Source organism: Perca fluviatilis, chromosome 6 (genome assembly GCF_010015445.1).
Source record: "Perca fluviatilis chromosome 6, GENO_Pfluv_1.0, whole genome shotgun sequence".
Lineage (NCBI taxonomy): Eukaryota > Metazoa > Chordata > Actinopteri > Perciformes > Percidae > Perca > Perca fluviatilis.
In genome coordinates, this window is record NC_053117.1 from 39,411,156 (window position 1) to 39,427,092 (window position 15,937).

The 15,937-nt window shown below is 43.6% G+C and overlaps 1 protein-coding gene across 1 annotated transcript in view; it reads right to left on the reverse strand.

Annotated features, from left to right (window-relative positions):
• Positions 1–390: 390 nt before the first annotated feature.
• The window catches only part of LOC120560826 (phosphatidylinositol transfer protein beta isoform-like), a 35,671-nt gene continuing 20,124 nt past the window's right edge, over positions 391–15,937 (reverse strand). Inside the window, exons 9-12 of the mRNA XM_039803696.1 lie at positions 13,951–14,061; positions 12,112–12,234; positions 8,309–8,381; positions 391–2,829 (exon numbers count right to left, since the gene is read on the reverse strand). Coding sequence (XP_039659630.1) covers positions 8,334–8,381; positions 12,112–12,234; positions 13,951–14,061 — 282 coding nt within the window. The 3' untranslated portion in view covers positions 391–2,829; positions 8,309–8,333. The remainder of the gene's footprint in view (positions 2,830–8,308; positions 8,382–12,111; positions 12,235–13,950; positions 14,062–15,937) is intronic.

Sequence of the window (15,937 nt, forward strand, 5' to 3'; positions counted from 1 at the left end):
CTTAGAATTTTTTCCCAGGGAACCGAACCCTACGCTTGCACTAGGTGCGCTACGCTGGTTGCCGTAGTGACGGCGCCATTGATTACGGGAAGGTGTTGACGTAGGTGGAGTGTTCAATGCAGTAGGCTGTGAGAAAGTGGACATGGATCTGGTGAGCAGAAAAAGTTGTTGTTTGGCAGTACTTTCAGTCAAAAGAAGGCCATTCAAGTCCAGCTACATGTTCAATCTGGTCAATGCTGATTGGTCTGGTGGTGGCGAGGACCCTAAACTATACACAACATGGCCGCTGTTACAACATTTGGTATGAAACATCCGAAAGAATACGAGTTGTGCACGAAGGAATCTCCAGACAGCAGCCAGAATGCAGCAACTTCAGGTACAGCAAAGGAAGGACAGTCCCTGTTTACTTCATTCATGTGTTTACTGGGTTCATGGACTGAGGATGGGAGGACGAGTCAGTATTATCTTAACCAGTGGATTCGGTATTCGGCCGAACCCCAAAAATCCGGATACAGTGCATCCCTACTGACGCATGACAAAAACAAAAAGAACAAGGATCAAATGAGGGAACCACTTGTACTATATAAAATATGTATTTAACACTTGTGATGATCATGATTCTGAGGCCTAAAGGGGAGAAAGTGCACTCAATAATATGGCATCTCCATCCAAACGGCTGATCTGAGTAAGGCTGCAAAGATTGATTAGTTGTCAACTTAAATTAATCGCCGACTATTTTGATAATAGATTAATCGGTTTGAGTCATCCGAAAGTAAAAAAATTCTCTTGATTCCAGCTTCTTATATGTGAATATTTTTTAGTTTCTTAAATCCCATATGACCGTAAACTGACTATCTTGTGTGTGAGTTGTTGGACAAGATATATTGGGGTGTCATCTTGGGCTTGGGAAAACACTGATTGACATTTTTTTAACCATTTAAAAAAAGGCCAAACGGCTAATCGATCGGGAAAATAATTGACGATTCATCAACTATTCATGAATGGTTAGTTGCAGCCCCAGATCTGAGGCGAAGATGTAAACCTGCAGCACCAACAGCGGTGTAGTGTACAGGCCGGCCCCGCTGCTACTTACGTTTGCTTGATGAAGGAGTTTCACACATCGACACTTGTCAGGAAACAAAAGGTGGTCACACGTAAGAAGAAAATAAAGGGGTAATCACAAACGGCTTTGCCTGTAAAGCTCCGCCTGCCATGATTTGGTCCTAACAAGTAGCAGGCCGATAGGCTTGTGCTCACGTTTAGGTGTCAGGAAAACTGCCAGTCAGAAACAAGGGAGGTAGCTAGAGCAATAGCTGGCAGCAGAGGTACGATAGGTATTATAATGATAATAATAATAACAACAACAATATAATAGGTCCGGAGATTAAGGCAAGCAGCGTGTGGTGCTGGTGTAGACTTGTTGTTACGAATCTGTAAACACACCTAGAATAAAGAGAGAGGCCTTTTGGAAACCGTTTACCTCCGAGAACCGGAGGAGTGAGACAGGCCTCTGGGGTGAGCTGGGGTGAGCGCTGCGCTGCAGTTTAGCTTGTGACGGAGGCTGGAGGGGTGTAGCACCATCTGTGGCTGTTTTTCAGTGCAGTTTTTCTTTCCTCTGGGGACATCTGCTAGGGAGGTGAATGCTGCGTTGTAGATTATGTGTCAATGTCTTCAGAATAGGGAGAGTGTGTGAGTGAGTGAGTGAGTGAGTGTGTGAGAACAAAAAAAGAAAACCAGTGGGAGCTGTAAACACTTCCAAAGTAACATCTCTTAGCTGAACAAGCTTGCACAGATCTGCCCAGCTTGAGCTTTTAAGAGATCAGTCACCACAAAGGCATCCACACCTGTGTGTGTGTGTGTGTGTGTGTGAGAATGTGTGTGTGTGTGTGAGAATGTGTGTGTGTGTGTGTGTGTGTGTGTGTGTGTGTGTGTGTGTGTGTGTGTGTGTGTGTGAGAATGAATTCACATGTTTATCGTCAACGTATATGCGTCATATGAATGTGTGTGTGTGTGGGTTCTATTAAAATCTGTGTGAGAGGGAGAGCGAATACCTGCACGGGCATGATTGTCAGTGTTAAAAAGATGCAGTGCTTTGGGTGGAGGATTGGCGGGGGGAGAGGGAGGGGGGGGGGGGGATTACAATGGGCCAAGACGCCAAGGGTGTTAGTAATCTCTTAATGGAGGCTGTGGCAGGAAGCAACATGAGTATGACAAGCAGACAGACTCATGCCGGGGAATGCAATCCACTGGGCCACAGTGTGTACGGTAAAGACCGAGCAGGAGACAAAGAGAAGCTAGACAGGGCATCGTCTTCAGAGGAATGTTTTAGGAGGAGAAAAAAAAAAAAAGAAGGAAAATCTAAATACGACAGGAGGAAACGTTTGGTCCAACGCCTGCCTGCCACTGTGGAATCAGCCAATGAAGACTCTAGTGTAGGAGCTCCTGTTGGTATCTCTCCGGAAGCCTTGGTCATTGTGAAGAACATGATGCTGATAGCTGGCGTCTCTCTGCCCACGAGATCAAAAATAACCAAGAGTCTTATCAGCTGGGATCGGGTTGGTTTCTAGAAAAATCAATTCCTCGGTGTATTGAAACTCTATGATTGGGGTGCGAGTCAGGGATCTGCTCTATTGATTGCAGGTAGCAGAGTCCCCCACCTCCCCATGAATCAGTTCTGGTAAAAAAAAAAAAAAGAAAAGAAATGGCACCAAAGGAGCCCTCAGAGCAGTCTCCACCGCTGCTGTCATGGTGGGAGTTTAAAAACTAAAGATTGGCCTTTTTTTATTCGTCTGCAGCACTGGTTCCTCGTACTTCTCCCCGTCTGCGAAGCTGTGGGGAAACAGAGGAAAACACCACGTCACATTCAGGGAAGCGAAACACGTAGGAGGCAGCTTTAGTGGCTGCTTGCATTTCAGTAGAAACTAGAGATTTTCCGATACCACTTTCGGTGTCGGCTCCGAGACTGCCTAAAACGCTGGTATCGGTATCGGGAAGTACTGGAGTTTATGCACCGATCTGATACCACATAATAAAGCCCTGAAGAAAATCTATGTTAAAGCAACACCGGCAGCGCCACCGCTAGTTAGCGTAGTGAATGGAATCCTATGTTGCCGGTTAGCATGTTGTGAGTAAAAGTGAGCCAACAAAAGACAAAAAAAAAAATTACTTGCACTGACACAAAAAAATGCATTGGCCCACCTATCTACAGCCAGGGGAGAACGTGATAAGAACTATTTCAACAAACGGTGGAGTATTCCTTTAAAGTAGTTTATGTTCTGTTTCCGTTATAACTGACTGTCAAACTGGAGAATAAAAGAAAGTTCTGTGGCGTTCATTGTTTGTGTTTGTTCATGTTTCACAAAGAGTTTAACCTGAGCCAGACAGACAACAAAGATAGGCATTTTCAGGACTGGTCCAGAACCCTGCAGGGACCTCAGGCGCAACAATTGACCCACTTCCACCACTAGGTGGCGCTATAGCAGAAATGAATGGTTCAACAATAACCCTCGTGTTGTCCTTCGTGTCATGGGGACTTGGTTAGTTTATTTGCATTTTGTATTGGCCTGTCCAAACGCGTGTGATGGGTCTCTGGGACACCTCCAACTCCCGTGCCAGTTCACGTGAAATGACATCCGATAGTACGTGAGGGTCACCGGGGGACCCGAAGCTCAACGCCAGGCCAATGTAAAAACGTTGGGTGGGCTGAATGGGTCCCGACAAGGGATAAGGGTCCGGGGCAAGTTAAACGCCACTTTGGGCAAGTAAATATAACAACCCAGGTACCTGTTCGGGCATCATCGTATCATAATCCTGATTTGGATGTGCCATTGGCCAATCAAGAATTGCGTTAGCGCTTGATGCTTTTGACATTTTTTTTTATTTCAGGATATTTTTATTTTTGAAAAAACTCAGAGGCCCCCCTGCAGTGACGCTGAAGAACCCCTAGGGGTCCCAGACCCCCTGTTGAAGATCCCTGCTTTAGTTGATCAAATGTTATGCTTTTTTTTTTTTTCTTCATGCTGAAGGAGTTATTTCCGAGGTATTTCTGAACACATTTCTGGTAAACACAAGATTTAAAGTGGTGCTTTTGCGCGATTCTTTGTGGAGAAACTTGGTTTTACAGACCTGTTGATTAAACCAACTAATCCATCAGTCGACAAAATCGTACGAGTGCATCTTAAACCGTAGACAAATACGACTTAATGTCCTTTTTGCAAACTGAAATCTTTTGCCTTTCCTTACAAATCTGACCGTCCTGATCCAGCCCCTGGTTTGTCTTCTAGGTAGATAAAAGCATCGCTTTCAAATTCTCCCACCCTGAGGCTGATGGCTTCGGAAAGTCAATTAGTGGAGGAATCTGATAGCCGAACACCTCAAATGGAACAGTTCAAACCAACAGGGGCTCCAAACAGAGGAATAGACAGATCTGATGAAATGGCACGAGGATTCACCCTCCGACTTCACCCACGCTTTTCCCCCCATCCTCCCCCCCCCCCTGTCCAGTTTTTCTCAATCACAGCACACACACTCTCCTTCTCAACTGCAGAATTCCATTTGTATGTTAATGAGGAAAAAAGGAGCCATCTTGGAGCCTCCTCCCCTTTCTTGCCCTTTCCTTCTCTCATGCCGCCCCCCCTTCTACACCAACTGGCACCCGACCAGTATACAGAAAAGAGGCAGACTGTAACGTGGAGTTTCTTATTCACCCGTTGCAGTCTTGTTAATAAGCGGATTGGCAATGTCTGCCTTCAGTGAACGATCTGTTGATGCACATTTAGAGTGCAAAAAGTGTACATGTGGGTCCGATGTAGATGCCGTGCTTCCAAACAAACTATTGTCACTCAAACAATTGTCCAAAATCTGAAACTTAAACCCGTTAATTTTTAAAATAACAAAACACGCAACACACCTGTCGCAATTATGGCGTTTTTCCATTACATGGTACCTACTCGACTCGCCTCGACTCTACTCGCCTCGACGCGCTGTGCGTTCGTTTTCCATTGCAGATTTTAGTACCGCCTCAGCGTGGCTGGTCGTCATAGCGACTGCCGTGGGCGTGGCTTAGTAGCGTTGGCTTTTCCCCGACTCATTTCCTGGTTCTCCGTCTCCGTAAACAACATGATATCAAAGAGATAGTTAACGTTTACTGCTCCAGATTTCCCACCGTGGTCAGAAAGAACAGGGGAGACACTTTGTTTCTCTCACATATATATGACTCTAGAGTCGCTACTCACTACGGAGATAATCGCCGTCACTCTCTCACTTCTCCCTCGCTCACCAGCTCCACACACACACACACACACACACACACACACACACACACACACACACACACACACACACACACAAAACACACAAGTATAAACATCAGGCCACTTGTATGCTACGGAGAAAGCTCTGCGTGGAGCCTCCGGCAGCTAAAAACACAACTGGCTAAACTATTTAAAAGCGCTCTCGCTATAATTTTAGTGATCAGTGGCGATTCTTTCCGACCAATCAGCAGCCCCGGAGTTTCACGTCACCTTTCGTTGCCGCCTCGGCTTTGAACCTCGACTGAGGAGGTACTAAAAAAAAGTATCTGTTAGCAGGTACCAGGTACTTTTTTTCGTAATGGAAAACCAAAAAAGGCGAGTAGAGTCGAGCAGGTACCATGTAATGGAAAAGCGCCATTAGTCCAAACTTAAGTACTTTTTGATATTAAAGAAAGTCCGTTACATTCAAGCCATTGCCAAATGAGATGCTACAAAGCTAATTAATGGTGTTTTTCTATTACATGGTACCTGCTCGACTCGCCTTGCCAGTTTTGGTCCCTGGTACCTGCTAATAGGTACTTTTTTTTTAGTATCCCCTAGGTTCCAAGCGAGCTGAGGCAATACCAAAAGGTGACGGGAAAACCTGCAGACTACTGACTGGTCGGAGAGAATCGTCACTAATCACCGAGTCATCATTGCTAGCGACAGACGGGAGGGATCCTGAACAAACCTGACATTTTTAAATAGTTTAGCCAGCGTTGTTTTTTTGCTGCATCCAGCTTCTTAAGAAACAAAATGTGTCTTATGGCAAACAGCCACATGCCCGAGAGTCAAAAACACTACACACCTTCCACGTTCTCTGTGTGTGTGTGGCGTTAGGTCACAGCAGTTTCCTGCGGCATCACTATGGCCAATAGCGAACCAATCAGCCATTTAAGTGACACTCCCCCCGCCTCACAACCCTGCGGAGAATCCCAGAATGGCCTTTTTCTGGTCTGAATGGGCCCTAACCCTTGAGCCCAGAGGTTCGGACCTCGTCGGTCTCCTCGCCACAGCTCTTTTTGATGGCAGCCGCCTGTTTACTTACTCCAAAAAGGAAAATGAGAAACACATGCTGAATTGGGCGAGATGTGAGAGGGTGGGGTGGGGGGGTGGAGGCTGAGCTCAGAATGCAGTATGTTGGTTGTAAGCCAGGAATGTTTGAGTCTGGCCCACTTTGGCCGGTCCAGCCCGGATTCCTCCATTGTTCTCCTTGTACGGCCAAAAGCTCCCAGACTGATATTTAGAGTAGTTCCAAGAGCAAACAAGTGGTAAGGTTTTACAGAGAATGTGATTCACAGAAATTAAAGCCTGCGATTTAAAAAAAAGGGCACCGTTTTTCTTCTCTTCTGCTTTGTACTCCTCTGTGGGGAAGCGGTGATACCACGCTAGAATGGCTTGAAACAAGGTAACCGAGGCATTTTTTCCACAAAAACTGTTACAGAGTCCATGGTAGAACTTCAGACATTACCACAAAGTAAAGTAATGAAATACGTGTGGCAGGGCACCTTTAAAAGAAAGTAATGAAATACGTGCGGCAGGGCACCTTTAAAACAAGCACTTCTATGGACACATCATGCTTTCATCGACCTCAGAAGGTTAAAGAAATAGCATGTGTGATTCTGAGAAAAGTTTTCCCAGATGTCAACGCTCTTGCATACACAAGTGTGTACACATACGCAACAGGCACTCATACAAACAGTGGTAGGAGATTTTCACAGGGTCAGCACAAAACCTAACGACCAAGCACATAACGTCATAGTTCTCTGCGATCTGGTGTTATTGACTAAATCAGAGTGAGCTATGGAGTTGCAAGTGAAAGCATAAACACACACGTGCACGTATAGACATAGTGGACTAAAAGCCCTCTCACATCACCGAAGAGTAGAGTGGAAGCCTAAGCATAAGGCCATGTTCACACTTGCAGTCTTTTTTTGACAAGAAAAAGTTGACTAGGGTGCTTTTGTAGTTAAAAAAAATGAAGCTGGCCGCGTTTTAGTTCCAAAAAGCAGCCGAGAATATCTTTTGTTGCTATAACAACAGCTACTGCTACAGTATCCTAGAGCACTATCTGGAGCGGTGCTAACGTTAGATTAAACAAAGTGGTGGAGAGAGCTAGAGAAAGAACATAGAGAGAGAGCGAGAGAGCGAGAAAGACAGAGAGCGGTGCTAATGTCAGATAAAACAAAGAGGTGGAGCGAGCTAGAGAAAGAACAGAGAGAGCGAGAGAGAGAGAAAGAAAGAGAGAGATAGAGGTGCTAATGTTAGATAAAACAAAGTGGTGGAGCGAGCTAGAGAAAGAACAGAGAGAGCGAGAGAGAGAAAGAAAGAGAGATAGAGAGAGAGGTGCTAATGTTAGATAAAACAAAGTGGTGGAGCAAGTTAGAGAACAAACAGAGAGAAAGAGAGAGAGGTGGTAACGTTAGATTAAACAAAGTGAGTTCCCTATATAGGGAGCACCCGGTCATATCATAAAACTTGCGCTCAGACTCCATTTTTTCTTGTTGTTATGGAAACGACAGGTCTCGCTACTCCGCTTGTCATTGATTGGCTGTCTAAAAAGTGCTTGCCGTAGGGCGTTTTTTTTTTTTTAAAGGTTAACCTTTTTTTAACTTCCAAAAGGTGCTCTGAGCTGCAAAAGAAAAGTCTGTGGCAGCGTTTAAAAAAGGACTTTTTGGGGCGGCCTCTAGCTCACCCAGTAAGGGCGTTCGCCCCATGTTGGCTGAGTCCTGCAGCGGCACACGGTTCGAATCCGACCTGCTGCCCTTTGCTGCGTGTCATCCCATCTCTCTCCCCCCGTTTCATGTCTATCCACTTTCAAATGAAGGGAAAAGGCCCCACAAAAGAATCTTTAAAAAACACGGATCACTCCATAGGATTATAATGTATAACAGACGCTGGAAGTTTAAAAAAAAAAATAAAGTGTGAACATAGCCTAAGTATGCAGCACCACAGGAACCCCAACAGGGAGCAGAGAAAGCATCTAAAAGACTGGCCTCTTACCAGCGAGAACTTACACACTCAGACCTACACCTGGCCTGGCTACTCATCTGCAGCCTTTGTGCCTCGCACAGAGCCCTTCTCACGCATCTACGTAGACAAAATAAAATACAGTGAATCACAGAAATAGGGATTAGGGCGCCTGAGGGCAGTTGCTAGGCCTAGGTAACCATGGAAAGGTTTGTTTGTTGATGTATTCTGAAATACAAAAGGGGGTCAAGGAAGGTATATTTGTACTGCAAAATGGCAACAGAGATTTTTCTTGTTACTTGTTACTCTTTGGGAAGCCAATGATAGAGTGGTGTTAATCAGGAAATCGGGAAAATAATATCCTTCTCTTGCACTTCCATATTCTGAGAAGAGCTGTAAAGACCAATTGATTGGTTGTCAACATAGACTGTATAATATTAATGGACAAAGGATCCGGTTCAGTGAAGTGCTGCAAATGCGGAAGTGCCTTAAACCTGCTTTCTATCTGAATTCCAGCAGGGGGAGACTCCTTAAACCTGCATTATATCTGAATTCCTGCAGGGGGCGACACGTGCGGTTGCAAAAGGAGGTCGGTTTCTATAGAAGTCTATGAGAAAGTGACCCACTTCTCTCTTGATTTATTACCTCAGTAAACATTTTCATTATGAGTTTATGGTCTCAATTGCTAGTTTTAAGTCTTCTGCAATTATGGTCTCGTTGATTTTAAAATCGGCGATAAAGCAGGGGGTGTTTTAGGGCGTGGCTATGATGTGATTGCCAGTGAAAGTGTGTAATGTAACGTGGCTCCTCCCTCACTCCTCCCTCTCGTCTAAAATCGTCACATCTCCAACCAGGATGGCTGCGCCCGTAACGGCAAACTCGACGACTCATAGCAGATCTCCACGAACCAATGGGTGACGTCACACATGCTCTGTCCATTAATATTAACAGTCTATAGTTGTCAAGTATTATGCTATTTTGATAATCGATTAATAGGTTTAAGCAATTCTTTATGAAAATAAAAAGTAAAAATTCTCTGATGTCAGCTTGTTAAATGTGAATATTGTTCCAGTTTCTTCTCTCCTCTGTGACCGTAAACTGAATATCTTTGAGTTGTGGACAAAACGAGACATTTGAGGACATCATCTTGGGCTTTTTGGGAAACACTGATCCACATTTTCACCATTTTCTGACATTTTACAGACCAAACATCTAATCTATTCATCCAGAAAATAATCAACAGATTAATTGACAATAAAAATAATCGTTAGTTGCAGCCCTGGATCTGAGCACTCAATGTGTCATCAGCGCAGTATTTATTGTGATCAGGATATGACAAAGCATACGAAGACATGGGGTTAAGCCACGAAATGTTTTCCAGCAGGCTTCCTGTTTCGTCACTGTCTATTCAACTTATCTGATGTCTGATTGGAAGACAACAGCTCCAGCAGGATGAAAACTGGATGGGTGCTGGTTCATTTCAAGCTTAGCAAGTTATTAGAATTGCAGCGGCAGAGACTGTAGACTCCTGATGCTGGGGACCAATAGGGCCGGGTACCAAATTCAATACTTTTTAAGGCACCGACCGACTTGCCTCCAAAGTATCAAAAAATGCCTCGTCAGTCAATACCAAATTTCAATACCCAAGGAGTAAATCTCGTTAAGAGTCAGTGAGACAATCAGCACGCAGCATGCTTCTACCAAGATCTAACAATGTCTGTGATTGGCTGTCTAACGTTACACGTCGTAGAGACACGCAGGACAAACTTTACGTTACACAGAGACGCACTCACGTAGTAGGAGCTGAAAAAGAAAAGAATATTCGTGCCGTAATGTGTAATGTTGTAATTTATTTTTGTTTTATAAAATTGGTATCTGCTATCGTTTAGGAACTGGTATCGAAGTCACGGTGTTGGTATCGGTACAGTTACCGAATATTTTTTAACAATACCCAGCCCTACGGACCAAAAATATGTACAGTTGTGTTCAAAATAGCAGTGTGATTTAAAAAAGTGAATAATGCTCAAAATCCTTAGAATAGCTTTCAATTCCATAATATCAATGCATTGGGAACACTGCACATTCAATTCTAAATCAAAACATGACCAACATTGATCAAGTTTGTGTTATACCTTTACAGAAAGTGAAGAAAAAGGAATATTAGGCTGTTCAAAAAAATAGCAGTATTTGCATTTTTCTTTACAAACTCAAATATTTATTACTGTATAAAAATGTACTGAAAAATGTCTCAAGGGTTTGCTTTACTTTGAATCACTGCACTAATATTTAGTTGCATAACCATTATTTCTGAGAACTGCTTCACATCTGTGTTGCATGGAGTCGACCAACTTCTGGCACCTGTGAACAGGTATTCCAGCCCAGGACGATTGCACTACATTCCACAATTCCTCTGCATTACTGGGTTTTGCCTCAGAAACAGCATTTTGGATGTCACCTATGGGATTGAGGTCTGGGGATTGGGCTGGCCACTTCATAACATCAATCTTGTTCATCTGCAACCAAGACGTTGCTCGCTTACTGGTGTGTTTTGGGTCATTGTCTTGTTGAAAGACCCATTTCAAAAAGGCATTTCCTCTTCAGCATAAGGCAACATGACCTCTTCAAGTATTTTGATGTATTGAAACTGATCCATGATCCCTGGTATGCGATAAATAGGCCAAACACAACAGTATGAGAAACATCCCCATAACATGATTTTTGCACCACCATGCTTTACGGTCTTCACAGTACTGTGGCTTGAATTCAGTGCATGGGGGTCATCGGACAAACCGTCTGCGGCCCCTAGACCCAAAAAGAACAATTTTGCTCTCATCAGTCCACAGAATTCTCCTTTGGCCAGTCAATGTGTCCTTTGGCAAATTTAAACCTATTCAGTACATGTCTTTTTTCAGCAATGGGACTTTGCGGGGGCTTCTAGCTGATAGCTTTGCTTCACATAGCCTTCTTCTGATCGTAACAGTACTCACAGGTAACTTTAAGTCTTCTTTGATTTTCCTGGAGCTGATCATTGGTTGAGCCTTTGCCATTTTGGCTATTCTTCCATCCATTCGAATGGTAGTTGACCATTTTTTCCCACGTCGTTCAGGCTTTGGATGCCATTTCAAGGCATTTGAAATCATTTTGGTTGAGCAGCCTATAGTTTTTTGCACTTCTTTATACGTTTCCCCCTCTCCAATCAACTTTTTAATCAAAGTCCGCTGTTCCTCAGCAAAATGGGTCGTTCCAGTCATTGCTCTGAGTATTTCAGTGTGAAATGCAGTATAACCAGCATGCACAACATTGCTTCCTTCCTTCCTTAAATATGGGCCATAATTGACGCCTGTGTCTTCACAGAATCAATCACCTCACTAAGTGAACACAACACTGCTATTATTTTGAACATGCCCCTTTCAATTACAAATTCAATTACACAGAATGAGCAGCATGCATGTCATGACTGTTGAGTCTGTTGGTTTTCTATGACTCTACAACACTTACTAGTAAATTATTTGCCATGTAGAAATATCACTTCTACCAAAAAATTGGATTTATGAGGTTAGTGATGTTGGACTGCTATTATTCTGAACACAACTGTACATCAGATGCCCAAGGTTTACTTTTATATTGCACATTTTCAATATCTTTAGTTTTCTATACTATTTGGCTTTGCCTTACATTTGCACTATTAAATTATAATATAATTTATTACTGTACTGTACACATTACTTATCTTTTATATTATACTTCTTGTTCGTGTCCGGATTGCACCGTGGGTCGGAGAGAGACGTATTTGCAATTGCTCTGTATGCCTGGCACATATTGCAGAATTGACAATAAAGTTGACACACACCTCGTCCAGCTCCCTCTGTGTCTCTGCCTCCATCCGCCGGATATCATCCATGCTCAGCTCCACCCACCTATCAATCCAACAGAAGAGCTGGCGGTGGAAGTTATTGAAGATCCTCTTCTCTTGCTGAGGGAGACAGTGGGAGGCTTGGTTAGGGCTGGGTGATAGGTTTTAAATTTATATTATAATATCGTAAAAGATGTACTATATTCACAATATGAAAAAAATGTATGCAACTTATTGGAGGGAAGAAAGCCCTGACTAGGAATTGGTCTCAACTAGATGCTTTGACGACTAGTGCAGTGCCCATGCAAAATCTGTTTTTGTGTGTGTTTTTAGTAATTAGTGCTGGAGTAAGTAGCTACTACTTTAGGAGGGGGAAGGGCAATTACAGTAATGGGCAAAGATTCAGAGTGAGGTTGGCTGGAGCAGGTAGCTACTACTTTAGGAGGGGGGAGGGTAATTAGAGTTGCAAGATGCTATTTATGGTTCTTTCAAATCATAGATTTCTCATTTCTTATCCAAACAACGTCAAACTTGGCACTGCACACAATCATGCCCCTGGAAAGAAACCTGTCAAGTTTGAACAGTTCGAGAAATATGCGAATAACAAACACACTGACATATAGACGTTCCTGTAGCCTAATAGATAGCCTATTGAATAACTTGATGATACAGAAGAAAAACCATTTTGTGGAATGATGCATCATCATGTGATATTTACAACGATGTGACTCAAAAACAGTGTCTGGTAACCTGTCTGTAAGTGGCATCACGCACTGTCTGCCACTAGTCTGTAGCTGGTTATGCTTTGCATGTGAGGGATTCTGAAACGTCCTTAAATTCGGGAATTGTCGTTTGTTTATTCAAAGTCAAAGACAGTCCAAAGTAGTGCTACTTTGCACATTTTTGTGGGTCTGAGGTGTATGTCCCGTTTAAGCTACCAAAGCTCCGCTGCTTTCTTCGACCCTTCTGTCTCTGGTCCTGCGCTGAGCTCAGTCAGTGTGCAGGGTGGCCAGCGGCTAGAGCGGCAAAAGCCAATGTGTGGTTCTTTTACCGATATATATTTAACAATATATTTTCCATTTCTTATCCAAACAACGTCAAACTTGGCACTTGTACCCATAGCAAGACACCTGTCAAGTTTGAAATCCATCGGACTAACAGTTCAAGAGATATGCGAATAACAGACACACAGACCGACGTTCCTGAAATTTATAGATAGATGGAGAGGCTAGCATTTTCTGTAAAATTGCAATAAGAAAAATTTAAGGGATTGTGGTCAAAATGGGTCAGGTGCATTAGCCCACCGAGACCAGAGCTGCTTTAATCACCCAATTTCCCTTAAAGTTACCAGCTAACGCTAGCAGTAGCTAGCTAGCTTGGTTATATTTTATAAAAAACAAATCTAGTTGTAGTCTTGCAATTTGTGACCCCGCAAAATCCCGAGTCTTCACATCTAACGTCTTTGATGTGAGAGGATTGTCTTTAGATGTGAGATGGTGTCAGACTTCAGTCTTTTTAAAGTCTTCTAGTGTCTGGTAGCCATTAATTGTCTTTTGAATCTTGAACGATGTATTGTATAAAAAATTAAATAAAAAAATAAAAATAAAAAAAAAAGAGAAAAATGGACGTAAACTGGCTTAAATTCCATGTGATGAAACGCTTTTTACATCATGACATCAACATCTGCACTGGAAGTCAAATAACAATAAAAGTGGCTAATCAGACAGTCAAGGAGGCAAAGGATTTCTTCAGCCAACTGGAACTCTCAGAGCCTTGAATGCAACGCCGAGGAAACCGACTGTGTGAAGTCGAACTGTGTGAACGTGTGACTCTAACCTCATGGATGAAGTTCTCCACTTTGGTCTGCAGGCCCCACCACTTGAACTTGACTGTGACCAGTTTGTAGGCACACATCCGCGGGCAGTCAGCGTTACTAACCAGCTCTTTCTGTTCGTGGAGAAGAACAGCAAAAAGAACGAAAAAGACTCACAAACCATCACTTTTTAAAAAGCGCAGTATCAGAATAAATAACATAGTCAAAACTTGACAGAAACTTTCCAACAAGAGAACAATCAGGAAAACAGCAGAAGGCTGAGAGAATATTATTTTAGACTCATCTTGGCTGCATTCAAAGCTAAAGAAAAAATCATTAATACATAATGCTTTGGGTATGGAGCTTGCTGAAATAATTATCAATATGAAGATGTGCTGTGCAGAGATAAAAGTGCCCTAATCTACAACACACTTTCTAAATCCACCCGCTGCTTGCACTCTGTCTCCCTCTGAAGACGAGAAGCGGGGGAGGAGAGAGGGGGGGTTGGGGCAGAGCAAAGTGGATAAACTCCAGATGAAGGGACCATTTCTCTGCCTCTCGCCCTGACAGCGACACCGTTCCCGACAGGCATGCCTTTGTGGCCACGGAAGGCAGATAAAACGGTGCTCGCGCAGCGATAAGGGCGCCGCGGTGCAAAGCCGGTTACATTATTAACACCCAGGACCTCCTCGCCCCCAGAACACACACACACACACACACACGCGCGATCTCCCTTTCGAGAACACCTGTTTAATTAATCACTTCATTCTGGCTCGGCACTGCGAGACAAAATGCCACAGACCCGCCTCGATCACCCTCATCCCACCGCCGTTTGATGCGACGATCACGGAAGGGGAGCGGCAGAGGAGAAATGAGAAACATTTCTAAATTTGCAGTGGGTTTAGAAAAGTTGTCGTCGCTAAAAGGAGAACTTCACATGAAACGGATTCGACATCAAAACACTTACGGTGACATTTCTTCTCTCCCTCTCTGTGCCCCACTCAAAGGAGCAGAAGTTTTCAGAAAACACAAAGGGTACCGATATGCAAGCATGTGTGCATGCAGAGATAGACAAGAGTTGTATTGCTCTGAGAAGCTGGCAGAAATTGTGCCTCTGTTGTCACATAACTACTTTTTTCCTCCACCTTTTCAAAAACAGCCTTTTTCCATGTCCACAGCGGACGGGAAAGTGATCTAATTAGAAACACAAAATAAAAAGTTGTGTTTCTTTATTCATACTTTTTAAAGCTGTTTGGCGGCCTTTGTTCTGTGGAAATTCTTGAAGCAGAGGGAAGCTTCCCATGGTGAACTGCAGAGTAGAAATTCTCAGCGCTCTAATGGTGAGCAGGTCCCGTTTGCGAGGCTGCCGCGGTACAGCTGGGTTTAGAAAGGGGGAAAGCAACCAAATTCCTGACAAAGTTTCTCTGCTTGGATGAGCCATGTCTTGTTGACTTATTACTCTACATCAAAAGCACATCAGTCTTTATACACGACGGCTGCTTGTCAAATTTAGAATCAACGTCGGTACACGGTTTCTTTCTTCGTCTTCTGTCACACACAAAGTGTGGCAGACGGCGCTCAGAGTAGAACCTTTATCTGACCTGGTGACTGGAAATTTCTATTACATCCAATTAGGGCTGAGAAAGAGGCGATTTGTCTTCATCAAACTGCAGCCTTACACTTCTGCCTTCCTCCGGCTCTGTACTCTCGGATTATTACAGGCTGATGGTAAGTGCTGTCTAAATTGAATAAAAACATAAAACAGCTGATTGTGTTACGCATTTGCCCACTTCATGTCAAATTTAGCATTGACATCTTTGTTTCGAGTCGACGCAAATATAGGTCTGCATCTGTTTTGCACATCTGGAAACTGCAATTTCTCTCCGTTCTTCAGCTCACGCTCTGTCAAGTTGCAGAGGGACTGTGAGTGAAAAGTAGTCTGGCTATCACCAGACCGTCTGGGGAGTCTGCTCTGTATTTTCTACTGCACAAGAGGCGTGGTCAACGGGC